At 47.2% G+C, this 22,409-nt stretch overlaps 1 protein-coding gene across 1 annotated transcript in view; it reads right to left on the bottom strand.

Annotated features, from left to right (window-relative positions):
- The window catches only part of TENM4 (teneurin transmembrane protein 4), a 55,254-nt gene that overhangs the window by 12,336 nt on the left and 20,509 nt on the right, over positions 1 to 22,409 (bottom strand). The window contains exons 6-11 of the mRNA XM_032220319.1: positions 21,501 to 21,733; positions 20,149 to 20,303; positions 8,202 to 9,079; positions 5,805 to 5,977; positions 2,441 to 2,676; positions 1,457 to 1,753 (exon numbers count right to left, since the gene is read on the bottom strand). Of these exons, the coding sequence (XP_032076210.1) occupies positions 1,457 to 1,753; positions 2,441 to 2,676; positions 5,805 to 5,977; positions 8,202 to 9,079; positions 20,149 to 20,303; positions 21,501 to 21,733 (1,972 nt within the window). The remainder of the gene's footprint in view (positions 1 to 1,456; positions 1,754 to 2,440; positions 2,677 to 5,804; positions 5,978 to 8,201; positions 9,080 to 20,148; positions 20,304 to 21,500; positions 21,734 to 22,409) is intronic.

The following is a 22,409-nucleotide window of genomic DNA, read 5'->3' on the forward strand; positions in this document are numbered from 1 at the left end:
TTATCAACTCATAAAGTTGCCATGGTGAGAAAGGGGGGTGGGGAGCGCATTCCATGGATACCTTCGGCCAGAGTCGGATCTCAGATTACTACAGCAGGCTTGTTAGGGGTGCACCTCATTGGGGAATGTGATTTATGACACAGACTGAAGAGAGGGAAGGAACGGGGTAAAGTTCAGCTATAATTCAAATGAGGCTTAGATCTGACTGCAATAAGGTATAGCCAAAATGGTGCTCCTAATAAATGGCTGGTTTTCTTTTGAAATTTGGCTTGAGGCTCAGGAATCAAAAGGGCAACTTTTGGAAACCTGACAACATTTTCCTGACATTATTATTAGGGCTGAGTTTTGTAGTGGAATACAGAAAGTGGATTGTTTACGCTTTGACCAACATTGTCCAAAGTTACTGAAAACTTTGAAAAGGATGAAAACATGCCAGAGAGAACAAGAAGTTTCAAGTCCCAAAGGTGCATTTTTTTTCCACAAGAGGCAAAAGAGATTGTCATTACAATCAAGTGAATCACCACAACTGTTAAGTTAGTCACACAAATTAAGTGGCTTCCCCATTGACTTTGCTTGCCGGGTGATCACAAAAGTTGTTCACCTAACCTCGGGACAATGCAACAGTCATAAATACATGCCAGTTGCCAAGCCTCTGAACTTCATTTCACTAAATGAACGGTTCTAAGTCAAGGACTACCTGTAGTAGATAATTACCATTCAAAGAGGCAGCTTGGGTGACTCCAGAGGTGGGATTCAGCATCTGATATACATAATTTTGCATCTGGTTCGCTGAACTGGTTGTTCAAAGGACTGGCTGGCCATGCCCATTTCCTCCCAGGAGTCTCCATGTGGCCTGTTCATCATGCCAGGGCCCGCAAGGAGGCTCTAGGAGGGTGAAAAACGGGCCTACTGGAAGTTCTGGAAGTCTGGAAAGAGGCCTGTTTCCGGCTTCCGAAGGGCTTCCAGAATCTCGAGGGAGACCATTTTCACCCTCCCGGAGGCTCATAAAAACCCTCCAGAGCCTGGTGAGGGCGAAAAATGGGCCTACTGGAAGTCCGGAAACAGGCCTATTTCCGGCTTCTGGGGGAGGCCGTTTTCGTCCTCCCAGAGGCTTGAGGGAAGCCTCTGGAGCCTGGGGAGGGTAAAAAATGGGCCTATCGGAAGTTCCGGAAGTCCAGAAATGGGCCCGTTTCCAGATTCTGAAGGGCTTGCAGAGCCCGAGGGAGACCGTTTTCGCCCTCCCGGAGACTCAAGAAAAACCTCCGGAACCTGGGGAGGGTGAAAACGCCCCCACCCCCTGCCATGGTGCAGGAGGCCAAGTACGCCATGTCCCCCAGCAACTAGGCAGAGAACTGGTTGCTAAAACTTTTCAATCCCACCCCTTCTGACTCACAAAACTTCAGTTGGCTAAAACTTTAGAGAGACACCCCTCCCCGCTCTTCCCTACAGCGCTCACCTTCTCTAAATATGTGTAGGTCCAAGATTTGCCATCCGCAAACATTCTGGATGTAATTCTTCCCGCTTGATCGTATTCCATTCTTTCGGACATAGTACCCCTTTGGATCCCGGCTATATGTCCTCCGGAGGAATAGGTGACATTCACCCCGTTCAGACGACTGCTGGGAGACCAGAGCGTAGGCCGCCCCGCCTGGTCGTAGAGAATGCGCAGAGTGAATTTGCGGTGGTCGTCGTAAATCTTCTCGGTTCGTGTCACGCGGTCGAAGTCGAGGGACAACAAATTTCGGTTATGAACCTGCCGGAAGAAGAATTAGGACAGTGACCGAAAGCTTTAGTAAGATGGGAATAATTAACTTAATAATTAGAGCCGAGGTGGCGCAGTGGTTAAATGCAGCACTGCAGGCTACTTCAGCTGACTGCAGTTCTGCAGTTCGGCTGTTCAAATCTCACCGGCTCAGGGTTGACTCAGCCTTCCATCCTTCCAAGGTGGGTAAAATGAGGACCCGGATTGTTGTTAGGGGCAATATGCTGACTCTGTAAACCGCTTAGAGAGGGCTGAAAGCCCTATGAAGCGGTATATAAGTCTAACTGCTATTGCTATTGCTAACTACCGGTCAGAACCATCCCTGAAATGGCGAATGGAAAAGAGGGGTTTTGCATATTTGTAAAATACTCTTATATAAGATCCCAAAGATGTTTTTTTTTCAAGAGGTGACTGGACTTTTTCTGGTTTTTCTTTTGAAGACGTTTCGTTTCTCATCCGAGAAGCTTCCTCAGCTCTGACTGGATGGTGGGGAATGGAAGGATTGATACTCCTTGCAACAGTTTGCTTACAACAGTTTCAAGAAGGCTCCACACTCATTTGCACCACTCGAGTGACCCCGAGGACACAGACAAACCTCCAAGTGGCCTCTACGACTTGCTAAAAGGATGCAAATGACCAGCTGTCTGCAAGGAGTATAAATGGAGACGGTTCACTCACCCTCAGCCTGCGTCCGAACACGGTGATCTGGCCTCTGGATTGCTCTTTCCGTTGCCTCCACTCGACCAGGTTGAGGCCGTTGTCGATGGGCAGAGTCACGTTCCTCTTCCCCACAGTGGGGTTGACGGTGCCCGCCAGGAGGTGGGGTTCAGTCTGGAGAGCCACCTCCATGCCGTTAGCCAACATCAGGCGGAGAGAGCCATCCGCCCCGATGTAGTAGCTGTTGCGCACTTGATCTACACAAGGGGAGAAAAAAAAACCCACGACAACGACGTTAGATTGGAAGCCGACCAGGGGTGATTTTCGGCGGCTGCTACTGCTGGTTCGCTCAGGGAGGCGCTCCGCGTACATGCACAGCACTAAAAAAATGCGCAGTGGTTAGAGTGCAGTACTGCAGCCACTTCAGCTGACTGTTAGCTGCAGTTTGGCGGTTCAAATCTCACCGGCTCAGGGTTGACTCAGCCTTCCATCCTTCCGAGGTGGGTAAAATGAGGACCCAGACTATGGGGGTGATATGCTGACTCTGTAAACCGCTTAGAGAGGGCTGAAAGCCCTATGAAGCGGTATATAAGTCTCACTGCTATTGCTATTCCCAGAACCGGTTTGGGGGCGTGGCAGGCCGAGTTACCACCCACTTGGCCGAACCGGTCTGAACCGGTTGGAACCCACCACTGCAGCCGCCCGTCCGCAGCTAACATTAGTTGTGCAGAGGAAACGTGAATCAAAGCGGATCAGAAAATCTGAGTGCGTTAATGATCAGGATTCAGAGTGGTTCACCAATAAAGGAGAATATTTGTAGCTCAGGGCTGAGGTGAGAGATCCACTTGGTGTGGAGCAGACATGCTCTCCCGCAGCTCACGCAAGTGGGGACTGGGCACCTGTGTGCTAGCCCGCCGCTTCCGTGGCCCAGTTCTGAATGGGTCTCTGCCCAGTCGTGATCTGGGGACTGGGGATGCCTGCCTTAGAGAAGAAGCTGGAGAAAGTCTCTCTTGAACGGAAGACACAAATGGAAGATCCTAATGTTGAATGCTATTTCTGAGTTTGTTAAATCTAACCACTGTATGAAGATTCTGAAAGGACTTTGGGCCCATCACCAGGAGACATGAGTTCTAGTCCCGCCTTAGGCATGCAAGTCGGCTGGGTGATTCTGAGCCAGTTACCAGGAGACAGTGAGTTCTAGTCTCGCCTTAGGCATGAAAGCCAGCTGGGTGGCTTTGGGCCAGTTACCAGGAGAGGGTGAGTTCTAGTCCCAAGTTAGGGTATGAAAGCCGGCTGGGTGACTTTGGGATATGAAAACCAGCTGGGTGACTTTGGCCCAGTTACCTGGAGACGGTGAGGTCTAGTCCCGTCTTAGGTATGAAAGCCAGCTGGGTGGCTTTGGGCCAGTTACCAGGAGAAAGTGAATTCTAGTCCTTCCTTAGGCATGGAAGCCAGCTGGGTGATACTGGGCCATTTACCAGGAGAGGGTGAGTTCTAGTCCCATCTTAGGCATGAAAGCTAACTAGGTGACTTTGGGCCAGTTACCTGGAGACGGTGAGTTCTAGTCCCGTCTTAGGTATGAAAGCTGGCTAGGTGATTTTGGGCAAGTTACCAGGAGAGAGTGAATTCTAGTCCTTCCTTAGGCATGGAAGCCAGCTGGATGACTTTGGGCTAGTTACCAGGAGAGAGTAAGTTCTAGTTCTACTTTACGTATGAAAGCTGGCTGCAGTGGTGGGTTCCTACCAGTTCGGACCGGTTCAGCCAGTCGCTGCCGGTTCCAGCGACCCAGTCCTTCTATGCCTTCGAACTGGTTTTCCGGGTGGCACCATAGGCGCCACCATCTTGTTTTCGCTTCTGTGCATGCACAAAACAATTTTTATTGCACTCCGCGTGTGCGTACAATGCATATAAAACGTGTGTGTGCAGCGCACCCACAAGAGAACCGGAAGTAGTGCCTGCTGGAACCCACCCCTGGTGTAGCTACAAGGGTCTATGACAGGGATCATCAACCTGCGGCTCTGGAGCCACATGTGGCTCTTTCATCCCTCTGTTGCGGCTCCCTGACGTCAGTCGGCACCATAATTTTGAAAGGAGCTTCTGGTGGTGGGGGGGGAGGAGAGGGTAACACACTGTGCAGTGTGAATGCGCGCACACTGCACCCACAAGCGAACTGGCAGTAGTGCTTGCCGGAACCCATCCCTGGCCGGCTGGGTTACTTCGGGCCAGTCACTCCCTCCCTCATCACAACCCACCTCACAGAGTTGCTGTTGCGATAAAAGTAAGAGGAGGAAGGGACATTTTGAGTGTCTGCCACCTTGAGTTATATATAACAATAATCAAGTTGCAATAAAAACAAATGAATAAAATAAATGATGGAAGAATAAGGAAAATGACCTTTGTCAGGGTAAAGATTTAAGAGCTGACCAGCTGCTACGATGATGTAATGCTGGGAACGAGTCAGCAAGGTTTTTTGGCTGATATCACTTTAAGAGCCTGTATTAAGAAGAGGCCCTGTCGGGGCATGTCTCTTTCTCCGTGTGTGTGCTTCCATGCTGTAATTGCTGATTGTTCTTTGATTGAGGTCTGACTATAAAGTATGTGTATGTATATATTCTTTGTAGATAAAACCACTATTTAAATACAGTAACCTCTTGTTTACTGTATTTGCTATCCTATCTTAGGAATAGGCTACAATAGGCTCTAAAATAAGACCATCTCTAACGGATTCAGCCGTTTTAGAAAAATTAAAATGGCAGATTAATACTTGGAAGGAAAATTCAGCTCTACCCCAGGAGTCTAATTAAGCAACAGAAAGCACTTTTAGGACTCTTTGGGGAGTTAATTGAATAGGCCGAGATTTAAACGGCCAGAACTAAGTAAAAGTCTATAATAATTGTCTCCTGATTGAGCATCTCAACATTCAGTCGCTCCGAGCTGCTTCCAGGAACCATCTTTTCGGAGAGGCGACCACTCAGCTAGTGGATATAGGTAGTCCTCAACTTACAACCTTTTGTTTAGTGACCAAAGCTACAATAGCACTGAAAAAAAGGGACTTATGATGGGAGGGGCCATTCAGCGTCCCCTTGTGCCTTTACTCCTGAGTCAACCCCTATTCCTTAACTGTTCCCTTCTCCTGGCAGCTCTGCGCATGCACCCATCGGGAACAGGCTCCAGCTGTTCTTCTGCCTCACTGATGTCTGACTCCGAAGGCAGCTGATAACTGTCGGATGGCCCTGCACCCCTCTCTGCTTCCAATGCAGAGCCCTCATCCGAGTCTTCCCCAGACTCCGGGACTGGCCCATCTTCCTCCCCAACCTCCTCACTGTCTGAGTCTCCCACCAGCTGTGCTGTCGAACAGGAAGCTGTCGAAATAGGTTGGGTTTACCTTGCAGGAGGGTGTAGTAGGCTCCTGAGGCGGAAAGGTTGGTGGTGATGGTTACATCGTCCTTGCTGGAGGTCTCAATCTGGACGTGGACGGAGCTGTCCGTATCGCTCCGGAAAGTGGTGACTTGACCGGTTGGGAAAGTGATGTTGGTGAGGTGTCCAAAACTGTCATATCTGGGAAAGAGACGCACGAACACGAATTAAGCGGGGAGGGAGAGGTAAACCGAGGGGAATCTCCTAGGACAAAGCACCCAATGTCTTTCCTTGATTGAAAATCTGGTGTTTTCCAGTCAAGGAAGCAGGACATCTCATCGATTTTGAAAAAGGGCTTCACTCGTGATCAACATTTTTGACATTTCTAGCGTGTCGGTCTTGTTGGGGGGGGGGACTTGTGCAAATTAAGGGTGACATTTCACCTAGGCTGTGTGTCCATGGCTTCCCTGGGTGGAGAAGGTTTCACAGCGAGAAGGATTAATATTCCCTTTCATGGCTGTTTTTAATTAGACGCAGAACGAGGTGCAAAATGTTCCCGCTCAAACAGAAACTTCTTTGCAATTGAAAAGGCAGCATAGAATGAAATCCTAAGTGTCGGTGAGTTTCCTTCCTTCCTTCCTCTCTCCTTTCCTTTCCTTTCCTTTACACTTTCTCCTTTCCTTTCTCTTTCCCTCCCCTTCCTTTTAAATCAAGTTGAACTCCCCACACCTATTCTGACCGAGGCTTCACCAAATCACGAAGCAGACTCCTTGTCCCGACAAAACCCCTTTTTATGAAGCTCATGCGAATTCCTCTCATTCACCTCCAGCAAAGTCCCAGCAAACAGTCTTTCAAGGGTGAATTGACAACCACAGACCTTATCAGGCTTGGAGAGCTGCCAGGAAGAAAATACTTGGCAAGGAGTCTCTGAGAGTCAGGAACAAATCTTCACACTAATTAAATGAACTAATTGCCTCCTGCAAACTCCATTCTCCCTTTGCTCCTCTTTTATTCATTATGGGAGGGGCCATTCACCATCCACCTATGTCTTTACTCCTGAGTTGGCCCTTGTTTCTTAGCTGTTTCCTTCTCCTGGCATGCGCACACTGGGAACAGGCTCCAGCTGTTCTTCTGCCCCATTGATCTCCAACTCTGAAGGCAGCTGATAACTGTTGGATGGCCCCATCTCTGCCTCTGATGCAGAACCCTCATCAGAGCCTTCCCCAGATTCCAAACTGGCCCAGGTTCCTCCCCAACCTCCTCACTGTCTGAGTCTCCCACCAGCTCTGCTGGCTGACCACAGTAACATCTTAAACTTGCTAAGGTTGAATAATATGGCTCTAAAGTTTCAGATCTTTCTATCTGGGAAAATCATTCTAGATCAGGGCTGTCAAGGGATGGATGCATCACAGGCTGGCCACGCCCATGCCCGGTTTAGTGAAGGGGAAAAAGAGTCCTGATATGTGACATGATGCTGCTGTGACGACGTGAGTTTGACACCCCTGTTCTAGATCACTGTTTTTCTGAATACCTTCATGGAATACAAGAGTGCGGACAGCCCACAAAACTAAGCGCTCATCAAAAAAAGGACGCACAAGGCTATTATGTTAGCATGTTATCATTTTTCAGATGGTCAAACAGAAGCATCCGATTCAGACAAAATCCAGAGGAAAATATCAGCAAAACCATCCTGAAATGAAATCAGGCAGCAAACTGTCATTAAATGCAGCCTGGTGCCTGAATCCTCAAAAGTGAAGCCATGTGTGACCACAGAGAGACGGGGGGGGGGGGAGTGTAAGTCTAGATGACCTCTGAGGGAACCCTTCTAGTCCCGATACAGATAGTCCTCGACTCACGGCCACGGTTGAGTCCGAAAAGTGTAAGTCGAGGACTCCCTTTCGTCAATGTTCTGTTTAATGTTCCAAGTCACTTATAAAGCCCTTCATGGTATTGGACCTGGGTACTTGAGAGACCGCCTGCTGCCAATTACCTCCAATAGACCGATCAGATCCCACAGATTAGGCCTCCTCCAAATCCCATCTGCCAGCCAGTGTCGACTGGCGACTACCCGGAGGAGAGCCTTCTCTGTGGCTGCTCCGACCCTCTGGAACGAACTCCCCGTGGAGATTCGAACCCTCACCACCCTCCAGGCCTTCCGCAAAGCCCTTAAAACCTGGCTGTTCCGACAGGCCTGGGGCTAAAGAGCTGTTGCCCCCCGTCTCGAATGGTATGACTGTTGTGTGTTTCTAAATTATGTATTGCTATGTTTCGTCTTTTTATTTTCTGTCTGTACCCCCCTTCCCTGATTTGAATTGTGAGCCGCCCTGAGTCCCCTTTGGGGAAAAGGGCGGCATATAAATGAAATCAAATCAAATTAAATCAAATCAAATCAAGTTTGAAAAACGTCATCTCAAGAGATACTCACTCGTAAAATGTGGTCCACCCATTTTCATTGCTCTTGGTAGCTAGGAGGCCCGAGTTGCCATGATAGGTCATCATGGCTATCTCTTGGCCCTGTGCGGTCACACTCTTGAGGGCGCTGTTGGTGCCCATCGTCAGCCAATAGACCTGGCCATCTGGCACCACTAGCCACAGCGGCATCCCGGTCGAATCTCTCCGGATGTTAAGCAAATTTCCATTGTTGTCGGTCACGAGGGTGATGTCGCCATCCCCGGTGTAGGTGAAGTTGTACAGGTAATCTCCAGTCGGGAGGCTCTGTGTGAAAACGTGCTTGCCGCTGGCGTCAAACAGGTAGAGTTCCTGATCGATGGGTGAGGATAATTCGTACAGGTTCTGGTTGTTCAGGAAAGGTTTGTTTCTCCGGATAAAACGGATACGGATGTTCCCGAGATCGGCCACGTACAGCTCCCCGTCGGCGCACACCGCGAGGGAAGACGGCGCGTTCAGCTTGGCGTCCTTGGCGTACCCGTCGTCCCCGGAGAAGCAATCGCAGTTGGCGTCGTTCTTGCAGTCGCAGCCGCTGGGGGCTCCGGCGACCAGCGAGATTTCCCCGTTCGTGGTGACCTGTCGTATCCGGTTGATCTTCTTCTCATCGGTCTCCGCGATGTACAGGACGCCGCTGTGCGAGACCGCCACTGCCGTGGCCGATTCCAACGTGGCGTGAATGGCGACCTTGCTCAGAAGAAAGTGGTCGATCCCCGGGACTTGACAGTGCATCGGCCGGCCCGCCACAATGCGCACCTGGTGGTTTTCGGAAATCTGTAACACGACGTTGTTGTCCAGGACGTAGAGGGAATTGTCCATTGGGTTGACGGCCAGGTCGGTGGGCCACTCCAAACGAACCTTGCAAAACAAAAGGAAGAAAAGGGACGGGTGAGATAGTTTCATTATTTTTCAGTTACCGGTAGTCCTCGATTTACGACCCCAATCAAGAGCGAAATATGCTAAGCACATTTGTTAAGGGAGTTGTATTCTGGATGTAATCATGCCCGCTTGATCGTATTCCATTCTTTTGAATATAGTGCTCCTTTAGATCCCAGCTATATGACCTCTGGAGCAATAGGTGAGGTTCACCCCAAGCGAGCGAATGCTGGGAGACCAGAGTGTAGGCCGGCTCACCTGGTCATAGAGAATATGCAGAATATGCTTTCCTTTCCTTTTGTTCTCTCTCTCTCTTTCTGTTCCTTCCCTCTCTCTCTCTTTCCTTTCCTTCCCTCTCTCTCTATTTCCTTTCATTCTCTCTCTATTTCCTTTCCTTCCCTCTCTCTCTCTTTCCTATCCTTTCATTCTCTCTTTCTCTTTCCTTTTCTTTCCTTCCCTCTCTCTTCCTTTTCCTTTTGTTCTCTCTCTCTCCCCCTTTCCTTCCCTCTCTCCCTTTCCTTTCCTTTCGTTCTCTCTCTCTTTCCTTTCGTTTTCTCTCTCTGTTTCCTTTCCTTTCCTTCCCTCTCTCCCCCTTTCCTTTCATTTTCTCTCTATATTTCCTTTTCTTTCCTTCCCTCTCTCTCCCTTTCCTTCTCTCTCTCTTTCCTTTCCTTTCATTCTCTCTCACTTTTCTTTCCTTCCTTCCCTCTCTCTCCCTTTCCTTTTCTTTCATTCTCTCTCTTTCCTTTCCTTCCTTCTTTCTCTTTCCTTTCCTTCTCTCTCTCCCTTTCCTTTCGTTCCCTCTTTCCTTTCCTTACTTCTCTCTCCCTTTTCTTCTCCTTCATTCCCTCTCACCCTTTCCTTTCTTTCCTTCCCTCTCCCATTCCTTTCATTCTCTCTTTCTCTTTCCTTTTCTTTCCTCCCCTCTCTCTTCCTTTCCTTTCGTTCTCTCTCTCTTTTCTTTCCTTCCTTCCCTCTCTTTCCCTTTCCTTTTCTTTCATTCTCCCTTTCCTTTCCTTCCTTCTCTCTCTCCTTTTCCTTTCGTTCCCTCTTTCCTTTCCTTACTTCTCTCTCCCTTTTCTTCTCCTTCATTCTCTCTCACCCTTTCCTTTACTTCCTTCCCTCTCCCATTCCTTTCATTCTCTCTCTCTCTTTCCTTTTCTTTCCTCCCCTCTCTTCCTTTCCTTTCGTTCTCTCTCTCTTTCCTTCCCTTCCTTCTCTCTCTTTTCTTTCCTTTCCTTCTCTCTCTTTCCTTTTCTTTTGTTCCCTCTCTCTTTCCTTGCGTTCCCTCTCTCTCTCCATTTCCTTTCCTTTTGTTCTCTCTCTCTTTCCTTTCCTTACCTCTCTTTCCCTTTCCTTTCATTCTCTCCCTCTCTTTCCTTTCCTTTCCTTCCCTCTCTCTCCCTTTCCTTCCCTTCCCTTCCTCTCCTCCTTTAGTCACTTGCTCTTGGAAGAAACTCTGAAGGAAAAGAAGACATCTTCCTGGGGTTTGAAGATAATGCACTGAGCCACTACGGAGTTTTTGCTCAAGGTCAAGTGATCATTTGGACAAGACAAAATTTTCTCCCGGGAGACCATTTAAGACTCAGCTTAGTCTCCTGGCATCAATTGATTGACTTAGTGATTGATTGACAGATGTCAAGTCAGTGTCAACTCTCAAGTGACCACTGAGGTAGCATTTCTCCAAGATGTGTTTAAATCAGAGCTGCTTTATGTTTAATATAGAACATAAAGCAGCCCTGATTTAAACATATCTTGGGGAAAAATTATCTCAGTGGTCACTTAAGAGTTGACACTGACTTGACATCAGTCAGTCAATCAATCAATCAATCAATGCCAGGAGACTAAGCTGAGATTTAAATTATTAAGTCTCCCCCACACCAATCCTTTGGGGAGATTTTTTTTTTATACTAAGAATGCTCTTTCATTAATCATAATTTCCTTTTATTGAATCATCCCAAAGAGCCTTAATTCAACTTTAAAAGAAAACACAATCATTTTTTTAAAAAAACTACACATCAAAAGCTGCTGAAAGTTGAAAGAATATGCTACAATGGTCCTTTCTTAGCAGAAATCTTTGTTTTAGAGGTGTTCTAATTGAGGCTTCCCGCGAGCATGAAGCAAACTCCTTGTTGTCCCGACAAAAACACCTTTTATTAATTTACTATGAATTCTGCTCATTCACATCCAGCAAAGCCTTTCAAGGGAGGATATACAGTCACAGACCTTATCTGGCTTGGAGAGCTGCCAGGCCGATCTCTGCAAAACTTGGCAAGGAGCCTCGGAGAGTCACGAACCAATGAAGTGAACTAATTGTCTCCTGCAAACTCCACTCCCCTTTCGCTCCTCTTTTATTCCCTCTGGGAGGGGCCATTCATCATCCACCTGGGGCCTTACTCCCAAGTCCACCCCTGTTCTTTAGCTGTTCCCTTGCAACTCTGCGCATGCACACACTGGGAAGAGGCTCCAGCTGTTCTTCTGTCTCACTGATGTCCGATTCTGAAGTCAGCTGATAACTGTCAGATGCGTGACCCGTCAAAAGTGCGTTCCACAGTTATTTTTACTAGGTATATGTACTGATTTTACAGTGGTAGAGACCAATTTGATTCTGCACCTGATAACTGCAGCAAGACTGTTGGTGGCGCAATATTGGAAGAAGGAAGACTTGCCTACAATCCAAGAATGGACATTGAAAGTAACAAACTTAGCTGAAATGGCTAAAATATCGGCATATCTCAAAGATCATTCAAATGAGAGATATAAACGAGACTGGAAAAAATGGATTGACTATATACAAAATAAATACGGGACTAAGAAATTCCAGTTAGCCTATGCTTAAGATCAGAAATGATTTAAACTGTTAAAAGTTAGTTCAGTAAGAAGAAGCTAAGTTCAATCTAGAATGTCATTAATTTCTTTATTTCTTTTTTCTCAATAGATTTTAGACTGTGTTAGTTAAAAATCCATACCGTGTACGGGTTCTGGGAAGTCGGGGGGGGAAGGAGGAGGGGGGATGGGGGGGTGGAGGGAGGGAGGGGTACACACAACAAAAAAAATTGTATTTCAATGTCTTAATGATTGACAAATGATGACATATTTGTGTTTGTTTTTTTTAAAGAAAAATAAAAAAGTTCTCATAAAAAAAAAAAAAAAAGTGCGTTCCACAAAAGCGCGGTCGACGAAATTGCGTATGTGACGTCATCACAACGCGACGAAAAAGATCGAAAAATTGAAATAAAAATTAAATTACAGCAAGCCGATTCACATAAAGGTAAGGGTTAGGTTAAGGGTTAGGGTTAGGTTAAGGGTTAGGGTTAGGGTTAGAGCGTTAGCGTTACATTTAGCGTTAGGTTAAGGGTTAGCGTTAGGTTTTTCGTTACGTTAAGGGTTAGGTTTAGGGTTAGGTTTAGGGTTAGGTTAAGGGTTACGTTTAGGGTTAGGGTTAGGGTTAGGTTTGGGGGGGTTACGGGAAGGTTTTAGCTTTATTTTTACATTTTTCGATCTTTTTCGATCTTTTCCGTCGCGCTGTGATGACGTCACATGCGCGCTTTCGTCGACCGCGATTTTGTCCTCCGCGGTTTTGTGGTAGAACCGTCAGATGGCCCTGGAACCCCTTTCTGCCTCCGACACAGAGCCCTCATCCGAACCTTCCCCAGACTTCAGGACTGGCCCATCTTCCTCCCCAACCTCCTCACTGTCCAAATCTTCTGCCAACTCCTCTCACCACTGGTGGGCCACAACAAGAGGTTGGTTATTACTGGAAGTAATTAAACAGTTTTACTGAAAGAAAAACCAACTGATTGTTTTGAGGCGACCACCAAAGGAGAATCTCTCTCAATGTGCACATTTTCCCGTTGATGTTCATTTTTATTTTGTTTGGTTTGGTTTCATTCTTTTGGCACAAAGGAGGTTTCTACTGGTGGAATGGCACTCTGAAATAGTGGTTCTTAAACTGGGTGGGGGTCATTTGGGCATATTTTGAGGTAATAGAAGACTTTGCAATTGCTCATTTCGAGTTATGGACACAATTTGGGACTCGGAGTCTGAATAAACAGAATTAACAGAAGTTGGAGGGGACCTTGGAGGTCTTCTAGCCCAACCCCTATACCCATTCAAACAAATGTTTGCCCAATCTCTTCTTAAAAAACCCTCCATTGATGGAGCATCCACGACTTCTGGAGGCAACGTTGTTCCCCTGGTTAATTTCCCCAGAATCAGTAAATTTCTCCTTAATTCCAGGTTGATTCTCTCCTTGATTAGTTTCCATCCATTGTTCCTTGTGGCTTTGGAGAAGAGGTTGACTCCCTCTTCCTTGTGGCAGCCTCGCAAATATTGGAAGGCTGCTATCATGTCATCTCTAATCCTTCTTCTCATTAAACTAGGCATGCCCAATTCCAGAAACCGTTCTTCATATGTTTTAGCCTTCTGTCCCCTAATCATCTTTATTGCTCTTCTCTGTACTCTTTCTAGAATATGGTGTGGTTTTGGTGGGGGTAAAGGATGTTATTTGAACGCAGGAAAAGGGGATGGTTGGATCGAACAGTTTAAGGACCCACTTCTCTAACGTTATCCTGTCCAGATGTTCTATCTTCTGTTCTGAGTCCCCTTAGGGAAAAGGGCGGCCTATAAATCCTAATAAATAATAAATAATAATAATAACAAAGAAGGGGGGAGGTCAGCTTATTCCAAAGCACCCGAAGGCAAGACAAGAAGCAATGGGTGGAAACTAATCAAGGAGAGAAGCAATCTAGAACTAAGGAGAAATTTCCTGACAGTGAGAACAATTAATCAGTGGGACAACTTGCCTCCAGAAGTTGTGGATGCTCCAACACCGGAGGTTTTTAAGATGAGATTGGACAGAAAATGGTATAGGCTAGGGGGTTGGACTAGAAGACCTCCCAGGGCCCTTCCAACCCTGTTATTCTGTTATACCTACAAAGGAACATCTGGCATGTGACCTCATCCATAGTCTTGGCCCCGAGCCAACTAGATGAGGATTTACCCTTTTAACCAGCTAATTAAGCAAAAGCCAAGTAATTTACAGATGAATTCTCCATTCAACCAAGTTCAACTCCTTCATGTGGATACCTGCGCAGTTTCCTTGGCAACGACACATCATTGTGTTTTTGTGGGATACTTTTCAATTCCCTTCGCCTTGAAAGTCAAATACTTTTTTTGGGGGGTGTGGGGGAAAGAAATCCCTTCCTCTTTCTGTTCGCCCCCATGACATCATCCTGTCAAGATATTCCTTTGGGTGAGGATTTCAATCCAATCAAAAGGTGTTTCTGGCTTTTTTTGTTCCTTTCTCTTCTGGCTTTGCAACTGATGCCTTTCGAGTAGAGCAATGATTGATTAACCCCATGATTCCATTTGGGGGCAGGTCAACATTTTATTTATTTATTTATTTATTAGACTTGTATACCGCTTCATAGAGCTTTCAGCCTTCTCTAAGCGGTTTTACAAATTTTTAGCAAATTGAGTCAGCAAATTGCCCCCACAGTCTGGGTCCTCATTTCACCCACCTCGGAAGGATGGAAGGCTGAGTCAACCTGGAGCCGGTGAGATTTGAACCGCTGAACTGCAGATAACAGTCAGCAACAAGTGGCCTGCAGTACTGCACCCTAACCACTGCACCACCTCGGCTCCTTTTAGCCAAGGGAAAGTAAATACCCCACAACCGGAGGCATGGACCTCCTCTTGAGCTTGCCAAAGAAACTCAGGAGCCTTTAAAGGCTTCAAAAGGTACCCTGCAAATTGCTAGAGGAATAAAAAGTTGGTATTAAGATTGCCGGGAGGAATACCAACAACCTCAGGTATGCAGATAATACGACTCTGTGGCAGAAAGTGAAGAGGAACTAAAGAGCCTCTTGATACGGGTGAAGGAGGAGAGTGCAAAAGTTGGCTTGAAACTCAACCTTAAGAAAACTAAGATCATGGCATCCGGCCCTCTCAATTCCTGGCAAATAGATGGGGGAGAAATGGAGGTAGTGACAGGTTTTATTTCCCTGGGTCTCCAAGATCACTGCAGATGGGGACTGCAGCTAAGAAATTAAAAGACGCTTGCTCCTGGGGGAGGAAAGCGATGGCAAATCCAGCCAGCATCCTAAAAAGCAGAGATATCACCCTGCCAATCAAAAGTGCGTCTAGTCAAGGCTACGGTTTTCCCAGTTGCAATGGATGGCTGTGAAAGTTGGACCATGAGGAAGGCTGAGCTCCAAAGAATGGAGGCCTTTGAACTCTGGTGCTGGAGAAGACTCCTGCATTGAGTCCCTTGGACTGCAAGGCCATCCAACCGGTCAGTCCTAGAGGAGATCAACCCTGACTGCTCTTTAGAAGGCCAGATCCTGAAGGGGAAACTCAAATGCTTTGGCCACCTAAGGAGAAGGAAGGACTCCCTGGAGAAGAGCCTCATGCTGGGAACGATGGAGGGCAAAAGAAGAAGAAGGGGACGGCAGAGAAGGAGGTGGCTAGATGGAGTCACCGAAGCAGTCGGAGTGAGCTTCAATGGACTCCAGAGGATGGTAGAGGACAGGAAGGCCTGGAGGAACATTGTCTATGGGGTCGCGATGGGCCGGACACGACTTCGTAACTAACAACAACAAAATTGCTCCTTTCCTGAAAGTGTTGATCGGTTGCAATGAGTCAAGGCTACTGAGAAGATGAATATTTGTCGCTCAGGGTTGGATGGCGTGGTCCTTGGTGGTCTATGAGCTTGGAGTTTTCTCTTGCAGATATTTCATTACCAAATGGAATGCTGATGATGTTACCTAGTTTGGTAATGAGTTGCTGTGAGGTGGGTTGGGCTGAGAGAGAGAGAGTGAGTGACTGGCCCAAGAGTCACCCAACTGCCTTCATGGCTAAAATGGAACTAGAACTCACCGTCTCCTGCTGAGTGGCCCAAAGTCACCCAGTTGGCTTTCATGCCTAAGGCAGGACTAGAACTCACCATTTCCTGGTGATTGGTCCAGAGTCACCCAGTTGGCTATTGTGCCTAAAGGTGGGACTAGAACTCACCACCTCCCGGTGATTGGTTCAGAGTCACCCAATTGGCTATCATGTTTAAAGGTGGGACTAGAACTCACCGTCTCCTGCTGAGTGGCCCAGAGTCACCCAGTTGGCTTTCATGCCTAAGGCAGGACTAGAACTCACCATCTCTTAGTGATTGGTCCAGAGTCACCCAGTTGGGTATCATGCCTAAAGGTGGGACTAGAACTCTCCACCTCCTGGTGATTGGTCCAGAGTCACCCGGTTGGCTATCATGCCTAAGTGGGAACCAAAGTCACCTAGCCAACTTTCATGCCTAAGGCGGGACTTGAACTCTTGATCTTCCCCTTTCTATCCCGCTGCTTTAAGCCATATACCAAACTGACTCTCCTTTAATATTATAACGTTTAAGAAAGTAAAAGAAAGGAATAAAAACAGAACGTAGCTTAATTGTATTCTGTAAGCCTTTCCCCCCACTCTTAATGACCCTGTAATCCCTTGCATCGGTGTGGAGTCGTGGGTGACTTAATGGAGCTGAGCCTTTGCTGGCGGATCCCCTTCCTGACACCTACGTGGAAGCTCACAGCAAAGAGAAATATCTGCCGCTACCTAGGATCGCAGTCGCAGCCTCCTGATTTTGCGGCCTACCGTATTCGGTGAAGCCTATCTCTAGAAAAATCCAGAGTGAGCCCAAAACAGACCTAAAATAACCCAGCATCCAAGCCCGCGTCAACCTTCCCTCGGCAGAACGGAAAGCCGAGTTCGCCAATGCGGAATTAACAACTGTTCCCTTCAGAGCCCGCCAAGCAAGTGACCTTTGTAGGCCTGTCATTTTTATCGAGCTCGTAAATGGCAGGCCCTGGGGGTAGCCTAGCAATCTTTTCAAATTAGAGGAAGAAAGGACGAAAGGAGAAGAATAAGGGCCAGGTGGACAAGAGAGAATTATACGGGTGGTTAAAAAAAGGGGGAGGACTCCCCATTGGGGTTCTATTATGCCTGAGGAAAAGCATTCAAGAGAACCAGCCAATCACCATATTTAGCGGAACAAAAAAAAACCCCATTTCCTCGAATTATTTCAATAATAAGGTCAGGCATATTTGTATTTAGAAGCGACGGCTGCGGAATGGAATCCCGATTGGATATCATGCCTGTCCTCAATTCCTAAACTTTAGGCAACCTCGGATATGCCTGCCATAGCCTGGAAATTCAATTTTAAAATATAAATATATAAGATATTTTTTAAAAAAGCAGCCTTCAGCAGCGGGAGTTTGAAAAGCTCAGCGTGACGGCCCTCGCTCACAATCCACCTGCAATCGAAGGCAATTCGAAAATCCGCCATTTTCCCCGCGGTAGATCATTCGGGCCACCGTTCGCGAGATATTGAATTGAACTCGCACGCCAAAATCCACGGTGTGCCAACTGCATTTTGGATGCTTGGAAACGGGAAACAGCATTCCTGGCTGTTTGTAAAAGAACAGAACAGAATAGCAGAGATGGAAGGGACCTTGGAGGTCTTGTAGTCAACCCCCCTGCCCAGGCCCTATGCCATTTCAGACAAAGAGTTGTCCAATCTCTTCTTAAAATCCTCCAGTGATGGAGCATCCACAACTTCTGAAAGCAAGTCACCCCGCTTGGGTGGGTCTCAACAGTCGCTACTGCCTTGTCTTCGCTTGTGACTGTGCCGCGCGCATGCACACATGCGCAGTGCAATAAAAATTGCTCTGTGCATGCGCAGAAGCAAAAAACAAGATGGCGGCACCATAGGCAGTAGAACAGGTTCAGGGGCGTGGCAGGCCTGGGTCGCTGCCAGTTCCAGCGACTCAGGCCACCAAACCATTACCGGTTTGGCTGAACTGGTCCAAACTGGTAGGAACTCACCACTGGTGTAGCCTAACAAAGAGAAGGCTTAGAGAAGACTTCATAGCATCTCCATCCAATATTTGAGGGGCTGCCACAAAGAAGAGGGGGGGGTCAACCTATTCTCCATAGCACCTGAGGGCAGGACTAGAAGCAATGGATGGAAACTAACCACGGAGAGGAACAACGTAGAAATAAAGGAGAATTTTCCTGACAGCGAGAACAATTAATCAGTTGCCTTTAGAAGTTATGGGTGCTCCAACACTGCAATGATTCTAGGGTTTCCTCCCTGATAAGGGGGTTGGATTAGAAGACCTCTAAGGTTCCTTCAAACTCTATTATCTGTTTATTTTCTTTCGAGCTTTTTGATTGCCTCTTTTGAAAGGTATGTTCTGTAGCTGTTGTTTATCTCAATGTGCTTGTTGATGGCCGAGATTGAAAAGAGTGGACAGCCGTTTGTCTGGAATGGTAGGGTCTCCTGCTTCAGAAGGGGGGTTGACTAGAAGATCTCCAAGGTCCCTTTCGATACTTTTAGCAAATCTGGCTTTCCCATTGATTTTGCTTGTCAGAAATGCAAGGGCTGGTAGCAAGTCACTTCTTTCAATACTGTTGTTACTTTGAACCAGAGGTGGGTTCCTACCAGTTCGCACCAGTTCGGTAGAACCGGTTCGTCAAATCTACCGAACCGGTTAGAAGAGGTTCCACCAGAAAGCAGGCCACACCTACAAAAGAGGTTCCAAAAATTTTTGAAACCCACCACTGACACACACACACAAACACAGAAAGAGAAAGAGAAAGAAAGGAAGAAAGAAAGAAAAAAAGAAAAAAGAAAGAAAAAGTGAGAGAGAGATGAAAGAAAAAAAGGAAAAAGGGACAGAGAGACAAAAGGAGAGAGAGAGAGAGAGAGAGAGAGAGAGAGAAAGAAAGAAAGAAAGAAAGAAAGAAAGAAAACACATGGCCGGCAAGCCACTCCCACCAGGTCACATGGCTGCCAAGCCACTCCCACAAAGGAGGTCACACCCACATAGTAGGTTCGGAAAATTTTTGAAACCCACCACTGCTTTGAACAGTCAGTAAACGAACACCTGTGAGTTGAGCACGAGGTGTAAAGCCGTTGTGTCAAAGACATTGTGTATTGCAAAAGATAATGTTGGTTTAGATGTGACCAGGAGAACAAGAACAGGTATCCAGTCTCTGTATGCCAATCTTGAAAGAACAGGTCAGATAATGCCAGGAATCAGAGGGGGGGGGGGAAATCAAGGACTCGAAAGATTTATGCAGAGAAAGTTGATAATTCAGTTTATAGGGAAAAGTACCAGGCAGAATGTACCAAAGGTGCTTTTTCCTTGAAGATGTTTGTTGTGGCCAGCCAGTGGAGCTGGCAGCTGATTCGGACAGTGAGGAGGTTGGGGAGGAACATGGGCCAGTCCTGGAGTCTGGGGAAGGCTCGGATGAGGGCTCTGTGTCAGAGGCAGAGAGGGGGCCAGGGCCGTCTGCCAGTTATCAGCTGCCTTCGGAGTTGGAGATCAGTGAGGCAGAGGAACAGCTGGAGCCTGTTCCCAGTGTGCCCATGTGCAGAATGGCCAGACAAAGGGAAGAGCTAAAGAACAGGGGTCGACTTGGGAGGAAGGCCACAGGTGGACGATGAATGGTCCCTCCCAGAGGAAATAAAAGAGGAGCGAAAGGGGAGTGGAGTTTGCAGGAGACCATTAGTTCGCTTTATTGGTTTGTGACTCTCTGAGATTCCTTACCAAGTTCTGCAGAGATGGGCCTGGCAGCTCTCCAAGCCAGATAAGGTCTGTGACTGTAAATCCTCCCTCGAAAGACTTTGCTGGATGTGAACGAGCAGAATTCACAGTCAATTAATAAAGGGTGTTTTTGTCGGGACAACAAGGAGTTTGCTTCAGGCTCTTGGGAAGCTGAGGTCAGAACAACATTTCGCTTCTTATCCAAGAAGCTTCTTCAGTTCTGTCTGAAGATTCTTGGACGAGAAGCAAAACATCTTCAAGGGAAAAAAAAGCAAGTCCAGTTGTCTTTAAAAAAAAACACACCTTGGGGACAACCTGGATGACTGAGAATCTCCACAGACAGGTACCAAACAATAGAAAATATAATTCACTTGAAAAGAGACATTTACACCATAAAAAGGAACACAGAAAGGGAAAAAGAGGCTAAAGAGAAAAATGATAACAGGAGACATCTGTGCGTACCTGAGAGATATCCATGACTGAATCACAGCTCAGAGGTCTGGTGGACGTCAGGTCATTAGAACCGAGGACGGTTGAGATGATTCCATTTTGGTCCACACGTCGGATCATCGTACCATCCACAAAATAAATGAACCCAAATTTGTCCACTGTGATGCCTGTGGCGAGGAAACAAAACTCAAGTTACAAAACTTAATCAAGCAATGCTTGGATATTAAAACGCTTGGGGAAAACCTTCTAGAATAATGAAATTAAAAGTGTTGTGGCCCAGCAGGAGCCGTTGGAGCTGCCACCAGACTCCGACAGCGAGGGGCCCTATGAGTCGGCTCTGGAGGATGTGGAGGACCCTGGACAGGGTTCCGACTCCGAACAGGGCGCAGAGAGGCTGGTTGGCCACCAGGAGGCGCCTGAGTCTTGGACCAGTGGGGAGGAGGCAAGGGAGAGTGATCCAGAAGCCAGCAGTGAGTTGTTCCTGGATGCCCGGCACCAGAGAGCTACTAGGCGTCAGGAACAGTTGCACAGCTACAGGAGGTAATTGCACTCAGCTGGTGGTCATTAGGCTCCTCTCCAGACTATAAAAAGACTGCTTGTGCACACGACCCTCTTGCAGAAGTCAGTGCAGGAACAAATGTCGGAGAACATTATTGTGAGCTTGGCAGGCTGGATTGCTGCCAAGCCTTATCTGTGCCGGTTTGCTGCCAAGGACCTATGTGTTTGCTAATTAAATGCCGTAACTTATCTTTGGCTCAGAGTGTGTGTCGGTGTGGGACGAGGGGGGTCAGATCAAAAAGTAAGAAAAAGTATTTTGAAGGAAAGATACTATAATCATAAAAATAAGGAAAAAAAAGAAGGAGATAGGAGAATGGGGGGAAAGAAGAACATTAAGAAGTGGAAACTTTGAGAGCCTAAGAGACAATGGTTAGAGGAGGAGGAAGAGGAAGAAGAGATATATTAGTAGATTAAAGGGAATAGTATTAAGATTGTTAATGTTATGTAGTTAATTAAGTTATAAGGAAATTATAGTAACATTGCTTATTGTGGAAAATTAATTAAATTAAATGCTCTCTATGTTAAAATTGAATTTGAGGATATATGTTTGCTTAAGAGTAAAAATAGACCAACAGATGAAATATGAAATGATAATTTGGTTTGACTTTGAAGGGGCACACTGGGAACAGGCTCCAACTGTTCTTCTGTCTCACTGATGTCTGACTCCGAAGGCAGCTAGTAACTGTCATACGGCCCTGGCCCACTCTCTGCCTTCAACACAGAGCCCTCATCAGAGCCTTCCCCAGACTCCAGGACTGTCCCACAACAGACTACCTGCATTCCATCCCTCCTCTTCAAAATCTTACCCCGGGGGCTCGTGAGGGTGGCTTCGGTTGCTTTCCCTCCATCTCCGCAGTGGGTGTCATCAAACGGAAGACACTGGTCTCCAGTCCCGGCGACCACTTCCGAGTTCTTCAAGATGTCTTTGATCACCGTGGTGGACTTGATCCTGAAGATGCGACGGGTGCTGGTGTCAGAGAGGTAGATGGATCCAGAGGTGGGGTCGGCGCTCAGGTAATATTTGTGAGCTGGGCTGTGACTGCAAAAACGAGGGCAGATGTTTACCTCTTGCATAACCCAAAAGCAAGAACTTAACTGTGAATTGCCGGCAGTGGTGGGATTCAGCCGGTTCGCACCTATTCGGGAGAACCGGTTGTTAACTTTCTAAGCAGTTGGGAGAACCGGTTGTTGCAAGAAATCTCCTTTTGGTTTTTCCCACTTCACAGGGCTAATCCTGTAAGGAAGGCAGGAAGGAAACATCCTGGTGTTGTTTCTAGGCTCATCTTTATTGCCCTGCTTACAGAAACCGCCTCTCCGGTTAACCCTTATTACCATTGTAACAACTAAGGCGAAGCGCCCATCGCCGTGAGTGACATTGACTTGGCCATGCCCACAGGATCACATGACCACCGAGCCCCGCCTACCCAGCTGGTCATTAGGGCAGAGAACTGTTTGGTAAATTATTTGAATCCCACCACTGATCGCCGCGTTGCGAAGTCCCCAAAGCCAGCATAACAATAAGCCAAGATACGACAGACGGGAGAACCGAAGGCCTGAAGGCCTGCACAAGCCGGAGTGAAAACTAAGCTGGTTAAAAGGAAATGAGAGCCTGAGGGGTGCTTGGTAAAGCTGGATTGCTTTCTCGCAGGCGTTTCATTACCCAACTAGGGGACATCATCAGTGCTAGAAGGGAGTGGGGTTTATGGAGGGGAGGA

The sequence above is a fragment of the Thamnophis elegans genome, chromosome 6, assembly GCF_009769535.1.
Source record: "Thamnophis elegans isolate rThaEle1 chromosome 6, rThaEle1.pri, whole genome shotgun sequence".
In the NCBI taxonomy this organism is placed as follows: domain Eukaryota; kingdom Metazoa; phylum Chordata; class Lepidosauria; order Squamata; family Colubridae; genus Thamnophis; species Thamnophis elegans.